Raw genomic sequence first — 24,336 nt, forward strand, 5'->3', positions numbered from 1 at the left:
TGGCCTTCTTCTCCCCTGCTCCTGACCAGGTCGCCCCTCTCCTCTCCATACCTGTCCCCTCTTCCCCCCAGCATGCTCCCGTTCCCCTTCTACCTGCCCGGCCCGCTGATGCACCTGCCCCCGCGTGCCCTCCACCCCGGCCAAGCCTTCAGGTATGACCGCGTGGAGGAGGAGGGCTCCAGCGGCCGGCGGGGTTTGGCACCCGTGGAGCGTCCCACCGTCCACATCGACGAGAGCTACCTGGTGGAGGTGGGCGATGGGCAGAGGCGCTGGCAGTGCCGCGTGTGCGACAAGTCGTACACCTCCAAGTACAACCTGGTGACGCACGTGCTGGGCCACCGCGGCATCAAGCCCCACGGCTGCCCGATGTGCGGCAAGCTCTTCAAGCAGCTGAGCCACCTGCACACGCACCTGCTCACGCACCAGGGCGCGCGCCCGCACAAGTGCCAGGTGTGCCAGCGGGCCTTCACGCAGACCAGCCACCTGAAGCGCCACATGCTGCAGCACAGCGCCGTCAAGCCCCACAGCTGCGGCGTATGCGGCCGCGGCTTCGCCTACCCCAGCGAGCTGCGCGCCCACAGGGCCAAGCACGAGCGCGGGCGCGAGAACGTCTGCGTGGAGTGCGGCCTGGACTTTGCCACGCTGGCGCAGCTGAAGCGCCACCTGACCGGGCACCGCGGGCCCGTCTCCTACAGCTGCACCGAGTGCCACAAGACCTTCCAGTACCCCAGCCAGCTGCAGAACCACATGATGAAGCACAGCGACGTGCGGCCACACATCTGCAGCGAGTGCGGCATGGAGTTCGTGCAGTCACATCACCTCAAGCAGCACGTGCTGACCCACAAGGTAAGGAATGTGTCAAAAAATCATCAAACACCTTCACGGAAGTCATTGAAGAAATACTAGTAATGTTGTTTACTGTAAAAGCTTTAAGATTATGCTGGAACATGAATGGAGAGAAAAACTATTCAAATGTTTAGAATTCATCATTTGATAAAGGAATATCATTTGACCTGTCTGGTCAAAGAGGGGTTTGCTTGTATATTGGTCCATATACAGTATGTTAGTTGTGCTCCAAGGTAAGTTTGTATACTTTAAAAGCAACTCCTGATGCACTAGGCACACATTCACTTCTATAAACAGTTTGAACCATCTAGTGCTTAAAGAGATGAGCTTGATTAAGTACACTGTAGCACATGTAATTTTTTTAGCTCAAGCTGAGATGGAATGGATCCAGATCCAAAATGAAACCACATCAAGAACAACAGAATGTACAAATGCATGCTGGGAAAGATCTCCTAGGCCAGATTCACCTATTCTATGTAGAAGCATAGATGTACATGACATCCAAAATACCTCAATCCAGCTATCTATCTATTTACTACAGATTGCATTATTTACAATAGCCAACAATACATGACAACATCCTGAACAGCTCTACACCCTGCATTTACCTCACTTGTTTTAAGAGCCGCCCAGGATCTGCAGCAAACACACCCATGTTTTTCCGCATTTCTGAGCTCTCCCCTCCCCTCTCTCTCTCTCTCTCTCTCTCTCTCTCTCTCTCTCTCTCTCTCTCTCTCTCTCTCTGGTCATTCGTAGGGAGTGAAGGAGCACAAGTGTCGGATCTGTGGGCGCGAGTTCACCCTGCTCGCCAACATGAAGCGCCACGTGCTGATTCACACCAACGTGCGCGCCTACCAGTGCCACCTGTGCTATAAGAGCTTCGTGCAGAAGCAGACGCTCAAGGCCCACATGATCGTGCACTCAAACATTAAGCCCTACAAGTGCAAGGTGAGCCCTCCTGGGTAGCCCCTTAACCCAGAGCAGTCTCAGACCCAGTCCAGAGTACAGGCCCTTACATGTCCAAGACTCTGCTACAGCCATTTAAGAGTGTTCCACGTTTTCCGCAGATATGAGAATTAGGAATGTTTGAGTAGTCAGACCAGGCTCAATGAGACTGTGATGTTGTGGCGCATGCATAGCCCTGAAACAGCAGAAGAGATGCCCTGCGTGTCTGTGACAGAGGGAAAGAAATAAGACAGTTTGCAGTGATGACCAGATAGCTCAGGTTTTTTGGCACCAAGCGTCTCCGCGTCCATAGGAAGGATATCCCTGCACAAACTGGCCCTCTAACAATGGCCGCCGGGTCTCCTGGGAGCAGGGCCCGCAAATAGATTTCATCTCGCTTTCTGTGGTGCGCCGGGGCCGCTTCCTGTTTTCTCACGGTCCTTTTGGACAGTGTACAGTCCCTCTCTCCTCCTGAAGGAAAGCGCCACCCTAATAAAAAAGAATGCAGAGGAAGGACAGAGCAGAAGTGCCCTTCCCTGCTCTCCTCTGGCCTGTCTGCACACTGCTTCCTCTCTCTCTCTCCTTCTCATTCTCGCCATCTCACTATCTCTCTCTCTCGCTCTCTCTCTCTCTTTCTCTAAGCTACATTCTTCCTTTCTTTCTCTCCTGCTCTTCCTTTCTCTCCTTTTTCCTCTCTCCCTCCCTTCCTCTCTCCCCTTTACCCTTCTCTTTCTATTATTCACTCTCTGTCCAGCCCTCTCTCCCCATGTTTGTTTCCTTCTCCCACTCTCCTCCCCGTCCAAGCTCCTTCACCCCCCACGCTTACTCTCCATCACTATTGTTCTCTTCTCTCTCTCTCTCTCTCTCTCTCTCTCCCTCCCTCTTTCTCTCCCTTTCTCTCACTCTTCCTCATTCATAAGTACACCCATGACTCCATAACACAGTCTCTTGGAGAAGGCTTCCCATGTCTTTGTTTAGTAACAAATAAGGACTGAGGTGAAAGATCAGCTAAGAACAAAGTTAGAGCTTGCTTCTTACACTGTTTTTCTTTCTTTTTTTTTACATTAAGTGATTTGATATAGTTGTAAAACAAACTACTGTTTTTTTTCTGAGAGCAGAGATGAATTCTCATAAATCACACGCTTTCATTTTGCCTTCAGGTGAAACTAACCACTCATTAGCTCATTTCTGTTATCTACTTCTCTTGGTGACTCATTCCAATACTTCAGTTTTACCTGTGGCCTCCACCTCTTCTCCAGGGGTGCAGCCGTGTATGCTGTGGTGACATGTGAAGTGACTCTCCCTCTCTCTGTCCCCAGCTGTGTGGGAAGGAGTTTAACCGCATGCACAACCTGCTGGGCCACATGCACCTGCATTCGGACAGCAAGCCCTTCAAGTGCCTCTACTGCCCCAGCAAGTTCACGCTGAAGGGGAACCTCACGCGGCACATGAAGGTCAAACACGGCATCATGGACCGGGGGCTTGATGCTCGAGGTAAATTGATTATGCAGTGTGTGTGTGTGTGTGTGTGTGTGTGTGTGTGTGTGTGTGTGTGTGTGTGTGTGTGTGTGTGTGTGTGTGTGTGTGCACAAAATGTTATGTTTTGGTCTTGTCTCTATGTCTTTCACTAAAGTATCATGATTGACCTACATCTTGTTTGTTTGTTTGTCTGTCTGCAGTGTTCCGACGGCGTAATCGACTTTGTCTCTCCACCCAGCTGGGTCTGCTGGCCAGGTTTAGCCAGGACGAGCCCTTTGACCTCTCCAGGAAGACCCAGCCCGTGGCAACGATCCGTCTGTCTCAGTCGGACGGTGAGAGTGTGCGCGGCAGCTCGTGTCAGGAGGAGGACGAGGACAGCCTGTGCCGCCTCAGCCAGTGCAGCCCGGAGCCCTACCAGCTGGAGGGGGAGCCGCCCGCAGGGGCCCTGGAGGACGTTCTGGAGGAGTCTCCACGGGTTCTACCTGAAGAACCGGCAGAGCATCAGGAAACAGAGGAAGATATGGAACCTGATGATGATGAAGATGAAGAGGAAGATGAAGAAGAGAGGGAGGCTGTTTGTGATGACTTTGAGAGAAGAAGTGAGAAGCAGCAGCAGCTGTGTGCAGATAGTGAGCAGTTTGAGTATGGGCGGCGTTATTGCGGCAGTCCCCAGACCTCAGCCTCCTCTGTCCAGGACCAGGGACTCTATGATGACAAGACTTACAGGGGTTCAGATATAAGCTGTGAATGAGGCCTCACTCCTGTGAGTACGTGAGGAACATAGCTGTGTAAAATATATGAGGGATATTCAAACATGCCTGATTAATGAGCTATTTTGATTTGTTTTAAGTAAAATAATAAAATTCTATTTTTAAAATAATATAATGTTTTTATATTTCTATATGGCTTTATGTAATTCTGCTAATCATATGACAATGTTTATAACATGTTTGTTTTGAGTTCAGAAATAATGTATGTGCTAACATGAAATATTGATTCTAATGATCAATCATTGTCATTGACTGTTGATTTTGTGTGTCATTATTTGTCTTTATGTAGCATGATTTATGTTCAGTATGCTAATTAACCTCATAAATGTGAGTTCTTAATTGAAAATAAATTTGCTTTCATTCTGCTGTGAACTGCCTATGGAATTAACAAAGCATACATTGATACATTGACTTAATAAAATTATTTTATAACATTTTGAGTTGCCATTGTCTGTTACACTGTTGTTCTTGACAGTCAGCCACATGACTTCTCAATATACACGATTTGTAAGAATACTGATTATTTATAATGTGTTGTTGCAGTGCTTTGCTTTTAAAATTGAGTTTGCATAAATTATAACTAAACTACACTACAGTACATTTAGTTGTACTAGTCCTGATGTGTTGCATTACTGTAAACCCCTCTTTATTAAATGGGTTCTTGTGTGGGAACCATTTTGCAGGAGTCTGTATAGCCAATGGACTGAGTGAAAGTGTGAAGTTTTGAGGAAACAGACTTGGTTCTTAGTGGGTGAATGACCATTTCCTGTGCTCTCAACTCTGAAACACTTTTGCGAACGACCCACAGGGAAACTGTATTGACACAGCGAGTTTGCTTGTTTAAGCAAGTTTAAGTGGCCCAATTAACCCCAAACCAAGGGACAACAGGTAATATACTCATGTTTGTTAGGCTATGTGTGTTGTTTCTGGATAACAAGAATAAGCAACATGTTTTAGATTTAAATCCAAATAAAAAGCTAAAATAATTGTACCATAATATGTAATTGAAGAGTTCAGATGCAAAACCCTCTAAAATGGCACCTCCGTCAAAAATCAGAATGCTCTCCACACATATACGTTAATCAAATAATTTAGCTTCAAAACCCGCTAAATACCACTTTCTTCCTCAGCTGAAATATCGATATAGGCAAAATTCCATAGGAGCCTAATAAAAAAATGCTCATTTAAAGGAGAATTCCGGTGTGATATTGACCTAAAGTGTGTTGAAACATGATACCGAGTGTGAACGTATGTCTCATAGCCCATCTCGGCTTGTCCCCTGCACTCCAAAATCTGGCGCTAGTTAGCCGATGCTACCAACAGCTTTTTCAATGGTGGTGCTTCGGCATCGGGCTAGCCATGCAAATAAATCACTGTTTTACACCATTTACGAGGCTCAATGTATCTCCACACTTCATTGGTAGACTTCCGAGGGCCCTGACATTTAAAACGAGACATTGAGAACTTTGAAAAAGCACTGATAGTAATAATAAGTAAAGTAACTAATAATTCTGTGGAAATGCATGGATTCCAGTTGCTGCTACTGGAAGAAACTGGAATCCATGCATTTCCACTGAATTATTTTTGGAATCTGATCCCTTATCATACCTGTTCATTCTTACTTGTCGCTCGACTTATCGTGACTAAATTCAAGATGGCTGCAAACGCTAAACTTCGTGAAGATACTTTCTGCATAAATCGTCTTGTAAGTAAACTACCAGTGCTTTTTCAAAGTTCTCAATGTCTCGTTTTAAATGTCAGGGCCCTCGGAAGTCTAACAAGCCGAGCCGAAACATGTCCGTTTCCAAGTTCTTTCCATTTTATTTTGCTATAGCCACATACCACAGAATATGGGCCAACATTTGAAGACATACTGTACTTGACAGACCATGACAGAACAAAAACTTTCTCTGGAAGAATAGGAAACGTGGAAGAACCACACTTTCCCCCCTGTACCACCTAAGTAGATCAAATGACAAGCTGCATCTCTGCAAGTGGTCCTATAGACCCCACCCTTGACCCTTCCTCCAGATTTATCTACAAACATTCATTGTTTAATGGCTTTATAGTTTATTTTTGCCTGAGACGAAAGTGGGGTTTTTGTGTCAATGAAAACGTGAGGCTTAAACTGATTTTGTCATCATTTCAAAAAAGTAGTTTTACCATAGGCCTTGTTTATTTTTACAGTTATTCAGTATGATTTTGATTAAATAAAAATAATGCTGAGTTATAAAATCATTGATTAAACTTTGCCCATATATAAGATAAAAGATCTGGGAAGATGACATGGCTACATCAGTGACAACTGAATAATTTGCCGGTTTTGTTTTCTTTCTTTTTTACACAGTTGGAAAACCTCACTTGATATGTGAATACATTTCAGCCCAAGATGTGGCTCAGTGACAGAGCACAGTAGCTGGGAGCTTCTCCATTTTCTCCTGATCCCAAGGGCAAGCGACTGACCTCAAACCATGAAGTGAGCATTAAGGGGAAGTGCGTGCATCCCTGTCTTCTCTCCTCATCACCTCAACCGTTCACTGGTAAGAATGAAAACATGATGTGTGGGGCTCCAGGGGTGGGTAGCGCTGCTCTGGCCTGCTGAACTGAAACCAGCCATCGATCTTTCTCACTAACAGAGGCTTCTGCAAATTAGCCCATACAGAGAAAGGTGTGATGAGACAGGAGGGGGCAAAGTGAGAAAAAATGATGTGAATCCTTTGCTGTTTCATCCAGAGTTTTTCCACTTCTGCCTTTAGCTAAGATTCATTTTTGGTGTGGCATTCGTGTGATGTGGCTCTTAAGGTAGGCTATATGGTCAGTATAGACAGATAGATTGATAGATTTAAGGCATCCAGTAGCTTTTTACAACCATAACACAACAAACACACTCACACACACACACATATATCTCATGCATAAACATCACTCACAGAAATGTACAAATTACGAGCATGTGAAGTGATTGCAAAGGTCTGATATGAACTACCATGTGATGCATTGACCATGATACGGTGCTATGGTGGAGTGTGTGCAATGGTGGTGGTGCAAAAGTGAACAGTGCAGGGATTGAACAGTGCAATAACTTTGCTTGTTGTAAATATTAACTATGGCTATTAAAAGACAAGAATGTAAACATAATAAAATTGCTTAACAAAACAAGAAAAAGAATATACTTTAAGAACAATATATAACAGGGTGGAGCCTTGGTCTGAGTGGGAGAAACAATCAAAGTCGATGATGCAGACACGCACAAGGATTAGAGAAGCTATCAGTGTAGGAGACAAGAAATGTCTCTGGTTAATCTGTAATGTGACTGCTGAATGATTAACTTGCTGGTAGTTTCCCAATACTGTACATTTATTTGTGCACATAATAATAGCATCAAGTGTGGGAAACAGAGCTCCTCAACACTCATCATACGTATGTCTATTTACAGAATAAGGGTGACAACCATTCTCAGGGATGTTACAGGAAATTGTCTTTTCTTTTTTTCTTCCCTTTTATTGTACAGCAGACTTTTTCATTGGGGGCAGAACGGATGTTATTTGATTGGTATTTGGCAGATAGATTTTTTTTCTGTCTGTTTTTATACAGAGTCTTCCTTTACTGGCTGAATGTAAATTGTCCAGTTCCTTTGCTCACCCTTGCCCAGCAGTGTGTGTATATCCACAGGAAGCCCTCCACACATTCACAGGATTCCAGATGAACCTTCATATGACATTTAAAAAACATACTCCTCACAGCTCAGCTGTTGACACATGAGCTATACTTTCTACTTCTTTTCTCTGCCATTATGGAAGACCAAGTCACTGTATAGCCTGAGAGGGTTATTATGAACCAGGAGCTGCCATGTCAACTAAAAGTTTTTTCTCATTTTTGTTGGCCTCCTTGCATCTATATGTTGAGTTGAATTAATAACGTTCTCATTGTATCCATAGCCAAAGAACACAGGCTACATTCAAATGGTCTTGTTGTGGGGCATTGAATGCTAGTGTATTCCCAGACAGCATAATATAAAAATACTATTTTTTTGGGTCTAAAGTAATCTGACATTTGCCGACTTCTGGAACGATGGATGCATCTTCTTTAAACAACATAGCCCAATTATTTTGTTTGCTCAAGAAAACCTTTGTGTGCAAACAACAAAATAAACAGTGAACAAGAAAAGCATTATCTGTACAGGAAAGCTTTGTGTGCAAACAATGTAACAAATAAACCAAATAATATGCTAATTTGTACTCAAAATGAAATAAGTTCTGTGTACTAGGCATTGGCCTACATGTAAAATAGGCTAGGTTACTCTCTTTTGGAGACTTCAAGAACTCATTGTTCACGCAACAAAATGTGCCGTTGAACTTTGGAAAGCTACTCAACACAGTGCAACTTTATTTTAAATCAAAAAGAATAACACATGCATTTGTATACAAGAATGTGGGCTACAGAGGAGCTCCAGTCAAAGACCTTGGCTGCTCTTGAATTTTCGTTTTCCTGCAATATTAGCTCCCCCTACCGTTATTTTTACCAAACTACTTACAAAATTCTTACATTTCAGACCGTACCACTCACTAACGGTAGTCGACGTGAACTGACATTTTTCAAACAAATAAATCGATAAATTACCGTAAAGCACGAAATAAGCATAAAATAAATGAAAGATGTACTCTACTTAAATCTACAATGTTCTCTAAAATGTATTTTGTGAGGCCCACTGTAATCTGAACACCCCCGTAGCAATAGTACTGTCTAAACATGGCTGCCTCCGTCCTGCAACGCTGTCTGTCGTCTGTCAAAGTCGTCTTAAAATGTGGAACTCAGACTTATATAGGTGATTAATACGATATATTCTTACAAAGGGATTACGTCTGCTTTTACATATGTTGTGATTGTCTTTTGTAGTGACCCTCTTGCATTTGTTGCCAGGATTAGTAAGTTCCTTGGTCTAATAGCTACTTCATCGCTAACCCTCCTTAGCTGGTACCTGGATGATGTTGCGGCATTGTTTTCCTTAGGTAACTGTTGGTTGGTGACATGTGGCCGTCAATGTCACTTTTCTGCTGAGGATGTGTTTGCAATAAGAGGATATTAAACCATTAACTGTAGGCTACACTTCAGCACCGATCTAACGTTACTACTTGGGAATTCAAACACCCAAACATTACCACCAGAAGGTTAATCGGCAGACCTTTGAAGTCACGATCAATTAATTTATTACATTTGTTTTTGCAGCTCGGAGGTGCCTTCTGTCCGCTACTTACACAGACAGCAAACTATGGGAAGAACGGCGTTCAGATCCTCAAAATCTCGGTATGCTCATTGTTATGTGTATGTTTTAGAATTTAATATATATTCCATAACGTTCAGAAGCCCTAGGCCCAGCTCTACTAGCCTATGATCGATACATGTCAGTATTTGGTATAAATCCCTGCTGACTGATGGGGGCGGTGTTGTTAAACAATGGTAATATCTGTTATGGTATTTTTCTGTCAGATGGATGACTGTATAAGTTTAGCTGTATTTTGCCTTTGCCACAGCCAAACTGGCAAACTTGATGGACAGATCATATGAGCGGAAATTCCCTGTCAGTTCATTGGCAATTGCAAGGGTAAGTGATATGGTTGATGAAGACCAGTGTCCTCTAATAACATAGGGCAAATTCTTTGTTCTACTTTGCTGGAAATATTTTGAATATGGATATGCAAATTATTGTGATTAAGAATGTAGACACAGAGTCTAGTTTGTTCAAATACACCTCATTTCTAGCCTAGTGTAGCAGACTGTCTTCCAGGCTACCTCATTTCTCACCCAATCCTTTTTCCTGAAGTACAATACATGCATTCCACTGCCTTTAGGACAAATTAAGATAACTTTTTTTGCATACAGTGGGGTCACTTTGGGAGTGTATGGAATCCTTGACCCCAGCTTATTTTCCTTCCATAAACAATTGGCTATTATTTATGATTAAGAATGGCGGATTTCTGAAATTCCTTTTGCAGAAAGCATAAGTAGAAAGAGAGCTCTGAGATGGATGGTGTGTTCAGTGTAGCACTGAATGTATATTGGGGTATAGGACTAATTGTAATGCTCTCTCTAGTTTGTAGACAATATATCTTCAAGAGAAGAAGTTGATCAAGCAGAGTACTACTTATATAGGTAAGTTCTAATGACCCCTTAAAGGAGAATTCCGGTGTGATATTGACCTAAAGTGTATTGAAACATGATACCGAGTGTGAACGTATGTCTCATAGCCCATCTCGACTTGTCCCCTGCACTCCAAAATCTGGCGCTAGTTAGCCGATGCTACCAACAACTTTTTCAGTAGTGGTGCTTCGGCATCGGGCTAGCCATGCAAATAAATCACTGTTTTACACCCATTTACGAGGCTCAATGTATCTCCACACTTCATTGGTAGACTTCCTAGGGCCCTGACATTTAAAACGAGACATTGAGAACTTTGAAAAAGCACTGGTAGTTTACTTACAAGACGATTTATACAGACAGTATCTTCACGAAGTTTAACGTTTGCAGCCATCTTGAATTTAGTCACGATAAGTCGAGCAACGAGTAAGAATGAACAGGTATGATAAGGGATCAGATTCCAAAAATAATTCAGTGGAAATGCATGGATTCCAGTTTCTTCCAGTAGCAGCAACTGGAATCCATGCATTTCCACTGAATTATTTTTGGAATCTGATCCCTTATCATAGCTGTTCATTCTTACTCGTTGCTCGACTTATCGTGACTAAATTCAAGATGGCTGCAAACGCTAAACTTCGTGAAGATACTGTCTGTATAAATCGTCTTGTAAGTAAACTACCAGTGCTTTTTCAAAGTTCTCAATGTCTCGTTTTAAATGTCAGGGCCCTCGGAAGTCTACCAATGAAGTGTGGAGATACATTGAGCCTCGTAAATGGGTGTAAAACAGTGATTTATTTGCATGGCTAGCCCGATGCCGAAGCACCACTATTGAAAAAGATGTTGGTAGCATCGGCTAACTAGCGCCAGATTTTGGAGTGCAGGGGACAAGCCGAGATGGGCTATGAGACATACGTTCACACTCGGTATCATGTTTCGATACACTTTAGGTCAATATCACACCGGAATTCTCCTTTAACTCTCATGCTTAGATTTCATCTTCATCATTGAATCTTAGGGATACTTTGCATTTGTTCTAATGTTGCCTGCTGCTTATGTTCAGGTTCCGACACAGCCCCAACTGCTGGTACTTGAGAGACTGGACAGTCCATAGCTGGATCCGCCAGTGTCTGAAGTACGGAGCGCGGGACAAAGCCCTACACACCATTAAGAATAAGGCAAGTTGATTATTTTACATGTCAGAGCCCTGATCCATATTTGACTTGACTTGATTCTTAAATGTGTTTTTTTTAATTATTTTTATTTTGTTATTAACTCATTGAATGCCAAGCTATTTTCGGGAGCTTTGTCCTAGAGTGCCAGCAATCTAGACCATTGTTGATGATTTTTGTACAGCCACAGCATATTTTGTGTTACAGCTATGAACACATACAATGGCTCATTTAAAAGGTGAGACTTTAAGCTCTCGGTGGGTGCAAACCGTGTATTTCTACACGCCTCTGTTCCTGAGAAATCCCAAGCTAAACAGTGTCTAGTTTTCATCAAAATCGCTGTTTTTTTCTAGAAATGGAGATATGTCTTTCATGAAATATGAAGTGTTGCCGGTTACTTACTTGTGTAAACTTTCCGGGAAGTGATCAGCGAGACCTGGCGAGACTGCCACCTAGTGATAGACCCACGAAAATGGCCTGGTTTTGACCTGATGTGCATGCGTCACTGATTCGACCCAAAGCGGCAACCGAGTTATGATTAAATGTCCAGATAAAATGCCCAGATTGTGCGTTTTCGATCGTCATATATTTAATTTCCATTCATCACAGAGTTCCCAAAATCACATATAAGGTGTGTAAGAGTGTCTAGTTTCGTAATTAAAAAAAAAAAGCTAAAAACAAAACGTTTTTGGCACTCAACGCATGGGAAGAAAAAACGTAATATTAAGTTTTTGGCACTCAATGAGTTAAGTGTTGTGCTTTTGTATTTTATAGGTGCAATATGGAATATTTCCTGATGACTTCACTCTAAATTTAGTAATTGATACATTCCTTAAAAATGAAGACTACCAAGGTGAGTTGCAATTCATGCTAAAAACTACTTTAGGGTTTTGAGTTGGTATGGCTTTATTCATGTCACCAAGGACACCGTCAATGTGGTCACACTGAAACAGCTGTTTTCAAATACAAATGTTAAATATACTGTATTTAAATTTCACTGGAAATTAAAGGTGAAAATCAATGAGACACAAGAATAGAACTTTACTGAATATGTGTGTGTGTGTTTGTGTGTAGGGGCATGTTCTGTAGTGGAAGAGGTGATGCTGCAGGAGGCCTTTGATCGTCCCACCACTCAGATCCTCTCCCTGTTTGCCCTCAGCAAATACCTGGCCCTCAAGCCTGATCTCTCGGTGGGTACCCCCCAGCACCAGGGGGCCTCAGAGGTCAACATGGCCAGGAGCATTTTGAGATCTTAAACTGAACTGAAATTACACTTGGGCTGAGACAATAGGAGGCCTATTTCTCAGGAGATGAAATGACATAGTACAAGAAAATGATAAAAATATCATATTAACGTTAAATGAGCTCTATTATGTCTAGGAGAAATAGAATAAACAATTAGGGTATCATTTGTATCAAGGATCTCATATCTCATTTGAAATCCCCCAGAGCAATGGTAAAGAATAGTGATTGCCCTTTTGACCAGATCTATTTGTATGATGCCCATGTCTGACACACTTTAGGCAGAAATTGGGATCTCTGTCAATGTCAATGTCAATTTTATTTATAAAGCACATTAAACTTTAAAAGGGACTTAAAAACATTTAAGAGACTGAGCTGAATGGATGTGGAGGGGGAGGCAGTTCCAGAGTCTAGGGGCTGCCACTGAAAAGGCTCTGTCCCCCCTAGTTTTCAGCCTGGCCCTGGGTTCTTCCAGCCGCAGTTGGTCTGCTGACCGTAGTGCTCTGGAAGGAGAATGGTGGTGGAGAAGATCAGACAGCCTGTCTGATCTTCCAAGGGGCCAGACCATGGAGAGATTTGTATACAGTCAAGAGGAGTCTGAAATTGATGCGGTAGCGGATGGGGAGCCAGTGGAGTGAAGCCAGAACTGGGGTGATATGTTCACGTTTTTTAGCGCAGGTGAGGAGTCGGGCGGCTGAGTTCTGAACCAACTGCAGGCGGCGGAGCTGGGATTGATCGATGCCAGTGTAGAGAGCATTACAGTAGTCCAGTTGTGATGTGGAGTTCTGTTCTGAGGTGGAAAAAGCTCTTCCTAACTACTGCACTGACCTGCTGCGAACTTGAATTTGCTGTCAAAAATCACGGCCAGATTTCTGACAGAGGGCCTGATGTTAGAGGCAAGGGGGCCCAGGGCATTGGTGGAGAAGGCCGGAGAGGTTTTGCCAAAGACAATTAACTCAGTCTTGCTCTCATTAAGGTTGAGGAAGTTTGCACCCATCCATGCCTTGATATCAGCAAGACAGTCACGCAGTAGATGGAGTGCAGCCTGCCCATCAGCCTTAAGGGGGATATACAGCTGGACGTCATCTGCAAAGCAGTGGAAGGAGATGTTATGTTTTGCCAGGATATCCCCTAGGGGTAAAATGTACAGTAAAAAGAGGATGGGACCCAAAATAGAGCCTTGAGGGACCCCGCAGGTGAGGGGGGCAGGAGAGGAGATAGAGTCTCCTAGCTGGACAGAGAAGCTCCTGTCGGCCAGGTAGGACCGGAAGAACTCCAGGGCTGAGTCTTTGATGCCCGCATGATGCTCGAGCCGAGCCAGCAGGATCCTGTGATCCACCGTGTCGAAGGCTGCTGTTAGATCACCAGGATCACAGGGCAACCTGAGTCAGCGGCTAGGAGCAGGTCATTGAGGACTCTCAGGAGCGCAGTTTCTGTGCTGTGGGCTGTTCTAAAGCCAGACTGGAACTTCTCATAAATGTTATAGCTGGATAGGAAGGATTGCAGCTGGACATAAACCGCTCGCTCAAGGACTTTGGATAGGAACGGTAGCTTTGAGATAGGCCTGAAGTTTGAGAGGATAGCGGGGTCCAGGTTGGGCTTTTTTAGTAATGGTTGAACCACAGCATGCATGAAGGCAGCCCGGGACGCAACCAGAGGTGAGGATGTTGTTTATCAGCAGCAGGAGGAAGGGGGCAATTGTGTCAAGGACAGTAGTATCCTTGAGTAGACGGGGGGGTAGGCAGTCAGAGGGGCAGTTGGATGGCCGCAGATGTCTGACTGCGTCAGAGAGGGAGGATAGGGAAATGGGCTCAAACTGCTTGAGGACAGCTGGCAGGGGGAGTGGTGGAGGGGCAGGGAGTGGGATGGCAGGGGTATCTGAAGGCCTTAGGGCGGCAACCTTGTCAATGAAGAATTTTTGAAAACTTTCACAGAGGGCGGGTGATGGCACAACAGGGGATTCATTACGGGGATTTATGAGAGAATTCAGTGTATTAAAAAGAACCTGGGGTCTGTGACTGTTTCTGGAGACCAGGGTGGAAATGTACTGAGTTTTAGCAGTTTTAACGGCTCGGCGGTAGTCCGACAAGCAGCTCCGGAGGATTTGGAGGGAGACGTGAAGGCGGTCCTTCTGCCACTTTCGCTCCGCCCGCCTACAGGTGCGTCTGAGGTCGCGTGTTGCGTTGTTGAGCCATGGAGTTGACTCTGGTTTTTTGCGTTTGGGTTTGAAAGGGGCGATGGAGTCCAGAATGCCAATGCAGGATGATGAGAGCATAGAGTGAAGCTCATCAGCAGTGTACTTGGAGTCTAATGACGGCCTACACAAGGGGGAGTCATTGAACATTGTAGAAAATTGTCCGGCAGTAGAGGGGTTTAGCATGCGGGATACCTGTTTGGAGACACTGTGGGTATTACCTGGGCATGGAACTGACACAGTGAACAGGATTGGGGAGTGGTCGGAAAAAAACATGGCACAGATTTCAATAGCAGAGACAGAAATGCCATAGGACAGCACAAGATCTAATATGTGACCGTTTTCATGAGTTGGGCCAGTGACAGCTTGCTTTAAACTAAACGAGTCGAGGAGGTTTAAAAAGTCCCGGGTCAGAGGCTGTGACTCACAGAAAACATGGACATTAAAATCACCAGAAATTAAAATGTAATCATATTTTACCATAAGTCCAGACAAAAAGTCAGCAAAGTCATGGATAAAGTCTTTGTTGAATTTAGGTGGGCGATACACCACTGCACACAAAACGGGGAGCTGTGGCATAGTACAATAATGCAGGATATAATAGAATGCCAGTCTAGTTATAAATGTCATAGATTATAACCGTAAAAACGTTTTTTTAAATACAAAAGACAATATATGTAGATGAAATGAATGATTATTTGTACTGTTTGGAAGTTATTATTGAGGGTCTTGGGTTTGTGATAATGGGACGATGTTTGTGTGCAGCTGGAGGAGCAGAGAAATCTGGGAGCATCTCTACTTCTTGCTGGACTGAAACAGGAGAACTCTGTGGGTGTGAGTGCTCAGTGCTTGGGCTATACTCTCATCGGTATGTGACTCTGGATGTTTGACCATCACGTGTGTGCTCTTTACCATGTGTTTGTGCATCTATAAATGTATCAAATCAATCTAATGAACTTGAAGCCTCACACGTTGTGTTCTGTTAGCTTTGCGGAGAGCTGTGTGTTTATCCTTACAGCCAAATTATGTTTCATATGCACAGCAAAGGTGAAGGGTCAAAACTACACTGATAAGCCTTCCTCCAGTTAAATTATATTGTGGAAGTGTTTTTTGACAATGTTAACTTGGTGTTATGGCCTTCGCCTTTGCAGGAAAGATGGAGATGACTAAGGGAATACATGCAGTGTTCCGGCAGATGCCCCTAATGTGGACGCACGGCTACCTGCCACGGGCACTCGCTGTCATGGAAACCGTGTCCACGGGAACTGGAGATGTGAAAATATCCAAAGATGTTGTATGTACACTCAAAGCCACTGTTTCTTTTTTTAGGAGGTTGAATCATTTGTTAATTCCTTTTTATATGGAAGCATCCTACACAAAGCCATTGTTTACACTAGGGATTCGTTGCAAGTCTCTTAAATCTCTGCATGTTGATGTTATTGATAAACACCTCCCCCAAGCTGGAACTGCTAAATAACTTCTGAACAGTCTGAACAATGCAGCAACACTCACTCCTCTAGCTATCCATTCTGCGTTTGTACATAGCTGTTCAATTCAAGCATCAACAATCTTTCCGTTGACTGTCCTTTATGAGGATGACTTTCCTTTTAGTTCCAAAGCTTGTTACAGGATGGGAAGTATTTCCCCTCAGCCACATGTAGTGATAGCACCCAAGCCCTGCCTTTAAGTCGGTGCTTTCATTTTCATGAGGACCTAAGCAGAGTTGGAACACCTGGCTTCAGAAAGTAAATGTCCTACCATGTATTGGTTCTACCTGTGCACCTAAAACTAGTCTACTAATTTTACTACTTAGCACAACTGCCTGGCTGACGAATTGAGCCAATATGAATCAGCTGGTTTTTACTGAATGGTTGGATCAAATATGTGGCAGGACTTCTACTACTACTTCTTGAATCTGTGGACCTAAGCTATTCTAACAGTGCCCCAGAAATCATATCATTTTAGCAGCATCAGGTCATATGTTGCACTGGAAGACAACACATGTTTTTGACAAGAGGTTCTCCATTTTTTTTTCATGGCTGAGATCAGTGTTGTTTAGCTATAGACGTTTTGGCATTGAAGGAAAGCACACAGGCCCTGAGCTGTTGTTATCAGTGGTCTTGACGTCATTCCCCAGAGATCCGTCTGCTCCGGTCCATGCTCCAGTGGCAGGTTGAGTTTTCCATCTTTCAGAGGGATAATTTGATTTCAGGGGTGTCTGGTCAATCAAGGAGACATAGGAAAACACAGTACAACCTGGAAAGAAACCGGGTAGAATCAGTTGACAGAAAGAGAACGAATACAGAAGCAGAGATAGGGATGGAGTGAAAAAGAGGAGGTAGGGGACAGTCCAAAAGAAGAAAGAGAGGAGCTATGGGGACAGTCCAAAAGAAGAAAGAGAGGAGCTATGGGGACCGTCCAAAAGAAGAAAGAGAGGAGCTATGGGGACAGTCCAAAGGAAGAAAGAGACGAAGATGAAAGGAGATGAAAAGAGAGTAAATGGGAAGAGCCAAAGGCAGCAGGGTGGGTGGAGAGTGCTGGCTGTGTGGAGCACAGGAGGAGGATGCGATGAGCATCCAGACCGGATGGCAGACCCTCCAGGCCACCCGGGTGGGGTCCGCCAGCTCGCAGTACCCTCTCTAGTCAAGTCCTGAGCGATGGAAGATAAGTCTCCCAGCTCAAGTGACGAAACCCCCCTCACTGTCTAGTGGTTTATCTGCTCTATGAAGTTATCGTGATACACAAACACAGGGCAGACGCCCCTGATTTGTAAACGACTGTGTGGCGCTCCAGACATCAATCAAACGCAGACTTCCTCTGTAGGTTTATGCTGGCAAATAGAGCCAGTGATGGCCTGATACAGTTTGCCTGAGGTCAACAATGCTCATGACTACTTTGTAAATAAATGTGGTGCTCTGGTGTGTAATCTAGCATCTAATTGAAGTTAATCTTGCGATCTGAAGTTATGTGAAAATATCCTTAGACGTGTTTCATAAGTGCTTCTGAAACATCAATTTTGCCATCGTGTGTGTGTGTGTGTGTGTGTGTGTGTGTGTGTGTGTGTGTGTGTGTGTGTGTGTGCGCCACAGCTGGACCGTGTGGAGTCTGTGCTTGAAGAGCTGTCTGCCCCAGAGGCCTGTGAAGGAGAGGATCAGAGCTCTTCTGATAGCGACTCTGATAATGAGACGCCAAAGAACACCCTGGATGAGGAAGATGAGCAGGAGAGGGCAAAGCTTCCAGAATACACTGCCAAGTTTAAGGTTGGTTTATTTTCTATCCACATGGAAGGCCTGTGAATTCCTTCATTTTTGAATAAATGTGCAAAGTGCTAATGGTCTGTCGACAGTTGAACCTTCAACTTGAGAACAAGGTTTGGTGTGACTTTGTGCTCTGAATGTCCACATTTATCATCAGAATGGTTGTAGGTACACTTGAAAGTATACTCGCAAATAATGTATTTAAGAAGGTTCTGGAAAAAAACGTGACCCTGTCCAGTATTATTAATTCTTACTTTTGTATTGTACATACTTTTGTTTGTTTTTGCAAAAAAAATATTTTTCTGATTCGGTATAACCATCTTGTGACATAGAGATAATTAATTAGTTCTTGAAGAATTTGGTACACTCCCAAACTGTAAAGAATTTAACCAAATCTGCTATCAGAATGAACATATCATAAAGTATTATACAACAGGAACACCTACATTCAACAGTAGTACCTCATCTCTGTAAATGTTAGTAGTGAGCCTCCTTGTCAGTATTTCACCTTTTGTGGTTTCTAGTTTCCACATACTGCGTGTGATTACTCAATGGTTGGTGGGGAAGCAATGGGTGTGGCTCCAAAACCCTTTATCAGTATCATCACAGGTTTCAGAACAACAGCGCTATACGTTATGCATTTTAATGTCATGCCATTAAGTTATTGAAGTCATTTTTTCAATGTTTTAAATCCATTTGAAAGGTATGAAGGTTTATATTTTCTTGGATATTGTAGAGCAGAATCCATACATTCAGAAATATCTTATTATCCTGAGTTTCCGCTAGATTTATTGAATTTTAATTCCCCCATCAGAAAAGCAAATATATATGAAACTATTCAATATCTCCAGGGGCCAGTGAGTTCCTACCAGCTATTTCTGCCCTGAACGTTGGGAAGATGCCCCTCAAGCAGTTAGATCAGATAGTATCTCCTCTCTGCTAACCCTCTCTTATGGACGTCATCACTCAGTCCTGTCTGGATTTTTGAGAGCTGTGCTGTTTATATCAGGGGGAAAAAAACATATCCGCACACTGTCTTGTATGCTCCCAGATTAATGGTAGGCTACAACGTTTCGACCACTCAGGTCTTCGTCAGGTATACCTATATCTTTTCTTTTTTCTACGTTTTTGCTAGTATCCAGCACCTGTCAAGTTTTTATAGATGTGGGTACATTCCTACACTTTATACATTCCTACTGTTTATATCAGGGCCATCATTGTCAATCTCTGGAGGGGCCTGGTCATTTCATAACTAATGTGCGATATACCTTCATGGAAGGACTTGCGTTCATTTGGGAGTTGAAGGATGTCTATGGGTGTATAGAATCCATAGAAGTAGTAGTTCAGATGTGGGTTTTTGTACTTGGTTCGGGCTGGTTATGGGCTTGATATCAGAACTAGATTTAAGAGTGAAGTTGGAACTAGGAAGTGTAGAAATGATGGCAAAAGGAGAATGTTGGGTTATGACCCAGAAGTAGTTGGAAGTTCCTGTGCAGGATGCCTTCGGGGCACTTGCATAGCTGCTGAAGGACATAGTCTGTGTTGTATGGGCTGTAACTTGGGGTGAAGAAATGGTCAGCTCTAAGGGCTGAGCTACACCAGCCGCGTAACTGAAGCGTTCCGTTCGCGTTGCGTCTGCTGCAACAATTAGCTTCCATTATAATCAATGAAAGTAGCTACACCAGACGTGATAGCGGCGCGTACGTTCGAAAAAAATAGACCATTCATCTAAAATGAATTTTACGCGTCGCAAACTGAACGCTTCAGTTACGCGCCTGGTGTAGCTCATACCTAAGATTGATTCATCTCAGTTGAATTGATCTGATTGAATGTGACCCCGTTGAACCCTCCACCCTGTCCTCCCCATCACAGGCTCTGCGTGCCCAGCTCCAGGCCTCGGGGAAGGAGGACGCCACCTCTCTGGAGGCCCTGGTCACCAGCTTGGCCCAGGGGCAGCTGCAGGCCGCCGAGCAGCCTGACGTGGAGCTTTACCAGCGCATGGTGAGTGAGTGGGAGGCCGAGCGCTGGCAGCTCATCCAGAGGGAGAAGGAGAGCAGGGAGAAGATGGAGCAGATTGCACAGGAGAGGAAGGCTGCGAGGTCCACTGCTTAGAGGCTCTCAGGCTGGGCATGGACTGGCCATGGGAGTGGGTCATCTGGACAACGTCACTGTCAGAAGTCAAACAGGCCAGCCATGGTCAGTTTAAGCCATGGAAAATAACCATGGGAATAAGTTAATTATGTAACAGGAGATTAGTGATGTTCAGCATTGCTGTGCCAAGCATCTCACCATCCTCCCACTACACTGGCCTCTCTTAAAGCCATGCTGAAGGAACAGAGGAATTGGCTGTTTGTTTTGACAGGCGAGCAATATACAAATGCAGCTGGCAGTAAAAACCAGGTGCTTTTGCCGCCTGGTGTGGTATGAATTGTGGTTGAATTGCATTTTTTGTACCTCTGTAAATATACACAACACCAGTAAATAAAATACATTTAAAAATCCTCTACCAAGGTCTCATCTTTTGAGTTTACTCTTTCAATGTAGCTGTGTTACGTTGTGCAAATCTACCGGCGTGAATCCAGTGTATGAGAAATGCAGTGGCACCAAATGTGTGCAGCCTTGGTGGTGAACTCACCCGTCATCTTTTAACATCTTTAAACATACAAACAGCAGCACTTTCCCCCTGTGTTCTCACATAACAGACCCCACCCCATGCCCTCTCACCACGGAGGGCAGTAATTCCCCATTCCTTCCCCAGCGCCACCATGCCATGCTGCTGGTGTGCTTCCTGCTCTCCTGGCTCTCTATGCCTGATGATTTTTTTTTGCGAGTGCGTTGCTGCTCTCATACCTCTACTCTGATGATGAATACAACTGCATATTTCTCTTATCTGTGAGCCACAGCAAAGCAAAAAAAAAAAAAAAAAACACAAACTGCTTTAGATCAGCACTGGCCAGTCCTGCGTTTTTCATAGTCACATCCTGAGAAATGGGGCGGTTTGCACAAAGGCTACTTGCGTACAAAGGTCCTTATCATCCTCTCCTCAACAATACGCAGTATTTGCCACACTGCAGTGATCCCAGTCTTTTCTTTTGCTCCAGATTTCTGCAGTCCTCTGGTCATATCAGTTGAGTTGTTAGCTCCAGCTCTACTCACTCAGTGCTTTAGGCACAGTCTTAAAACAGCTATTTAAAACGAGCTGTCACAACTTGAGCTGTTTCTTTTTTTTTTTCCATTCATGAATTGCATGTTCTTACACGACTCAAATGCACTTGTTGCCATGTCATTTACAGATGAATCAGAGCAACCCAAAGTGTCAGCCATGTTTAATTTGCTGTTATTCATTCCAGTCAGGACCCTAAAGAATGTATACATTCTCAAAGCAGGACAAAAACACAGCTTGTCATGATGAATGGAAGGAGAGAGGAGTGTTTCTCTTAATGAATACTAATTACAAGACCTCTTGGATGGCCAAGTTGTTACACATTTGCTTGGTGTCCCTGAGAAAGTCGGTTGTGTGCAGGGGATATGAAAGTATGAGCTGACTGCTTCCAAGTCACAAACAACAGCTATTGTCTCTCAGAGACCCTCCATTTCAGGAGTATCACCGATGCTATCTGTGTGCCCGTGCAGAAGAAAAGTCCAGCGTATGCTGGTAAACACCACGTTCCCACGCTCCTGCACAAGTCACTCCACTATTTTTGTTGTCTGAAGAAGGGCTGTGATTGTTTTTAGCATATTCTTTTCATGATATCGGTCACATCCAATACCGTCCTGTTTCTGGACACATATTTGGTGTCATGGTGTGGATAAACATCTGAGTTTAAAACGTTTGGTATTCAAGAGACCAGTCGTCTGTGGCATAATTAACCTTGGCTTTTAGTCAAGCTGTAACAACTGTCAAGAAGGTTTTAAAAACAGTACTTGGACAACTCATGCAAACTTCAGGAATGTTATCTTTGAGAGGGTGTGGGAACTTCTTGTTTCTGGATTAAAAGTATGCCAATGCTGTTAGTAAACAAAAACATTTGCAAAAAAAAAAAGTTTTATGCGCAAGTATTTTGTACAAAATGAGTATACATCATACAACATAGGTGACTGTATACGTTAAGGTAAGTGTAATATGGTAAATTATTAAATGCTTTAGTGGAGAAAGAAGCATTTTCAGAGATGGAAATCACAGAATCTGAGCGTTGATTTTTATGTCCAACCCAGACCTTTAAATATGTAGTCTGGCATACAGTTTCAGTTCTGTAGAAGGATGTTGATATTTGACAGCAGCAACCACTCTAATTGTTTATGGTTTGTGTCCCATTTAGAGGGCCAAAGAATTACAAATTTCATGTGCAACTGAAGCAGATGGTGATGAAGTGTCTGTGTTTGAGAGGTGATGTTTCAAAAGTCTCTCATCCACCTTTTATGCTTGGCCATTAATCAAAGCAAATATTGGTCGATTGGCTGCACTCCGTTGCCTTACATGCTCCAAGACATTTTCATGCCTTTTTTCCAATGGCCCGCACAGGAAAAAACACATCTGATCTGTTTGACCAGCTAACGGCTCTGCAGAACTTAAAAGGGCGAGATGATCAGATGCCCTTTCATGGCAGTGAATGAGCGGAGGCATGGATTCATTCTAAACTCCATTTTAGCTGTCAAATACAGAGATACATAAACCATGCATAAGATCCATGCATCAGAGTGGCTGGGCTGACTGTCCATCTCATGGAGAGGGGTGGGAAAACAAGACAAACCAGCCAACAGAAATGGCCTGAGATCACAGTCATAAATTGCCACTGAGCTCCAGTGTTTGAAATGAGGTTAGAGATTCACTCTGTTTGTTTTTTTTCCTGATTAGTGATTCATTCATTTACTTCCCAGTCCATTAAAACAAATACATTCTTAATGGGGGAAAACATAGAGCACAAGGAATCCCTACATGAACATGTCTTTGTGCAGCTGGGTCCTGCAGTGTCTGAGTGATGCGGAGCTGTTTGGAGAGGAGAGAGTGAGGAGAGAGTGATCAGCTCTGCTGGTGGTCATGGCCTTGTAAGTGCTGCTCACATCCTCTGCACTGCACACCAGGTGTGTAAACACTCTGTTCAGCCGTCCAGTGGACAGATACAGCTCTGGCACTTGTGTTTGCGCACGCCAGATGACTTTAAGTCACATTTAAGTAATCGATGGCAGATAAAAATAGAGAGAGAGAGAGTTTAAAAGCTCTTTAGTGCTTTTTTTGTTCTTTTTTAGTTCTTTTTTTAGCTCTTTAGTGCTTTTTTGTTCTTTAGTGCTTTTTTAAGATCATTTATTTTGTTTTGGCTTTTTTTGTGGGCTCTCTTTTCTATTCATTTTACAACTGGAGTCTCAGATGTGATGGTTGACCTGCGGGTAGGGCTAACGATCCAAATGAGTCCTTGCACCCCAGTGCTTATCAATGCATTCCTTTATGGTCATATGATACATAATTATTGATTATTTTTATTGATTTTTTTTTTTTTTTTTTTTATTGATTATTGATATTAATTACCTGATAATATGTTTGTGTGTAAATAGCTGGTCTACACCAAAATAAAGTAAGTAATAGCTGTTAGAGGACTCTCTGCTATGATTTGCTGTGGCCTCATTTCACAACAGGCAGGTGGAAAAGAAGATGTTGCTTGAGGAGCTTTTGGCCCCAAACCTAATTTATGAGTGTTTGATGGTGAACATATGGCATAGCTAAGGGCTTCATGTCATGTCTGAGACTATATGTTCACATGCAGCTGACAACAGGAAGTGAATCTGGTGCTTTTCAGTCCAGAGAATCACATTAAGATGTCTGACCAGGACCCTACCCAATCAGATTATAATACAAGTCATCACTGGGGTAACATAGTCTGCACAAGTGTTTCTCGTCCTCTTCTCCTTTATTGTCACAATTCATCACCATGGAAACTTGTGTTTTTCCTTATGCTATCCCTACTCCCCTTTCTCCTCCTCCTCCTCCTCTTCCTCCTCAGCCTGGTTCTCTTCCTCTTCTCCGTCTTGTCTTCCTTGGCTTTTTCCAACAATCAAACATGTCTCTGCCATAAACCCATTACAGTTGAGAGGAATTCATAATGACCATTTAGCCATATGCAAATATGTACATTTGCAACAATATAGCCCATGTTTAGCCTAACTTCAACTCCATGTTTGTCTCCATACAGAAACAGAGAGAGATGTAGATTGATAGAGAGAGAAAAAGAGAGAGACTTCAGTGATGCTTTTCCAAATAGTTCACTTATTACTTTTGCAATGGCAAGCTTTATAGTGGCAAAGCA

General features: G+C 43.5%; 2 protein-coding genes across 7 annotated transcripts in view; both read left to right on the forward strand.

Annotated features, from left to right (window-relative positions):
• znf366 (zinc finger protein 366) overlaps positions 1 to 4,474 on the forward strand; it is a 7,078-nt gene extending 2,604 nt beyond the window's left edge. For 2 of the 3 annotated variants that reach the window (XM_042102066.1, XM_042102065.1), the window contains 4 exons: positions 1 to 846; positions 1,603 to 1,794; positions 3,111 to 3,285; positions 3,471 to 4,474. The exon at positions 1 to 846 is cut by the window's left edge and continues 380 nt beyond it. In XM_042102066.1, coding sequence (XP_041958000.1) covers positions 1 to 846; positions 1,603 to 1,794; positions 3,111 to 3,285; positions 3,471 to 4,021 — 1,764 coding nt within the window. In that variant the 3' untranslated portion in view covers positions 4,022 to 4,474. The remainder of the gene's footprint in view (positions 847 to 1,602; positions 1,795 to 3,110; positions 3,286 to 3,470) is intronic. The other variant, XM_042102067.1, reaches the window with a different exon arrangement.
• A 1,932-nt stretch (positions 4,475 to 6,406) lies between these two features.
• On the forward strand, positions 6,407 to 20,543 carry mrps27 (mitochondrial ribosomal protein S27). Of its 4 annotated transcripts, none has more exons than XM_042101724.1 (11): positions 6,407 to 6,580; positions 9,267 to 9,344; positions 9,572 to 9,642; positions 10,132 to 10,190; positions 11,236 to 11,350; positions 12,119 to 12,197; positions 12,419 to 12,534; positions 15,546 to 15,648; positions 15,932 to 16,074; positions 17,870 to 18,040; positions 19,910 to 20,543. In XM_042101724.1, the coding sequence occupies exons 3-11, from the start codon at positions 9,589 to 9,591 to the stop codon at positions 20,147 to 20,149; spliced, it is 1,080 nt and encodes a 359-aa protein (XP_041957658.1). In that variant the 5' UTR covers positions 6,407 to 6,580; positions 9,267 to 9,344; positions 9,572 to 9,588; the 3' UTR covers positions 20,150 to 20,543. The 4 variants fall into 4 exon arrangements, with proteins under 4 accessions (XP_041957658.1, XP_041957659.1, XP_041957657.1 ...); XM_042101725.1 differs by having other exon boundaries at positions 6,563 to 6,580; positions 9,528 to 9,642; XM_042101723.1 differs by lacking the exon at positions 6,407 to 6,580 and adding an exon at positions 8,749 to 8,865.
• Positions 20,544 to 24,336: the final 3,793 nt, after the last annotated feature.

Source organism: Alosa sapidissima, chromosome 8 (assembly GCF_018492685.1).
Source record: "Alosa sapidissima isolate fAloSap1 chromosome 8, fAloSap1.pri, whole genome shotgun sequence".
In the NCBI taxonomy this organism is placed as follows: domain Eukaryota; kingdom Metazoa; phylum Chordata; class Actinopteri; order Clupeiformes; family Clupeidae; genus Alosa; species Alosa sapidissima.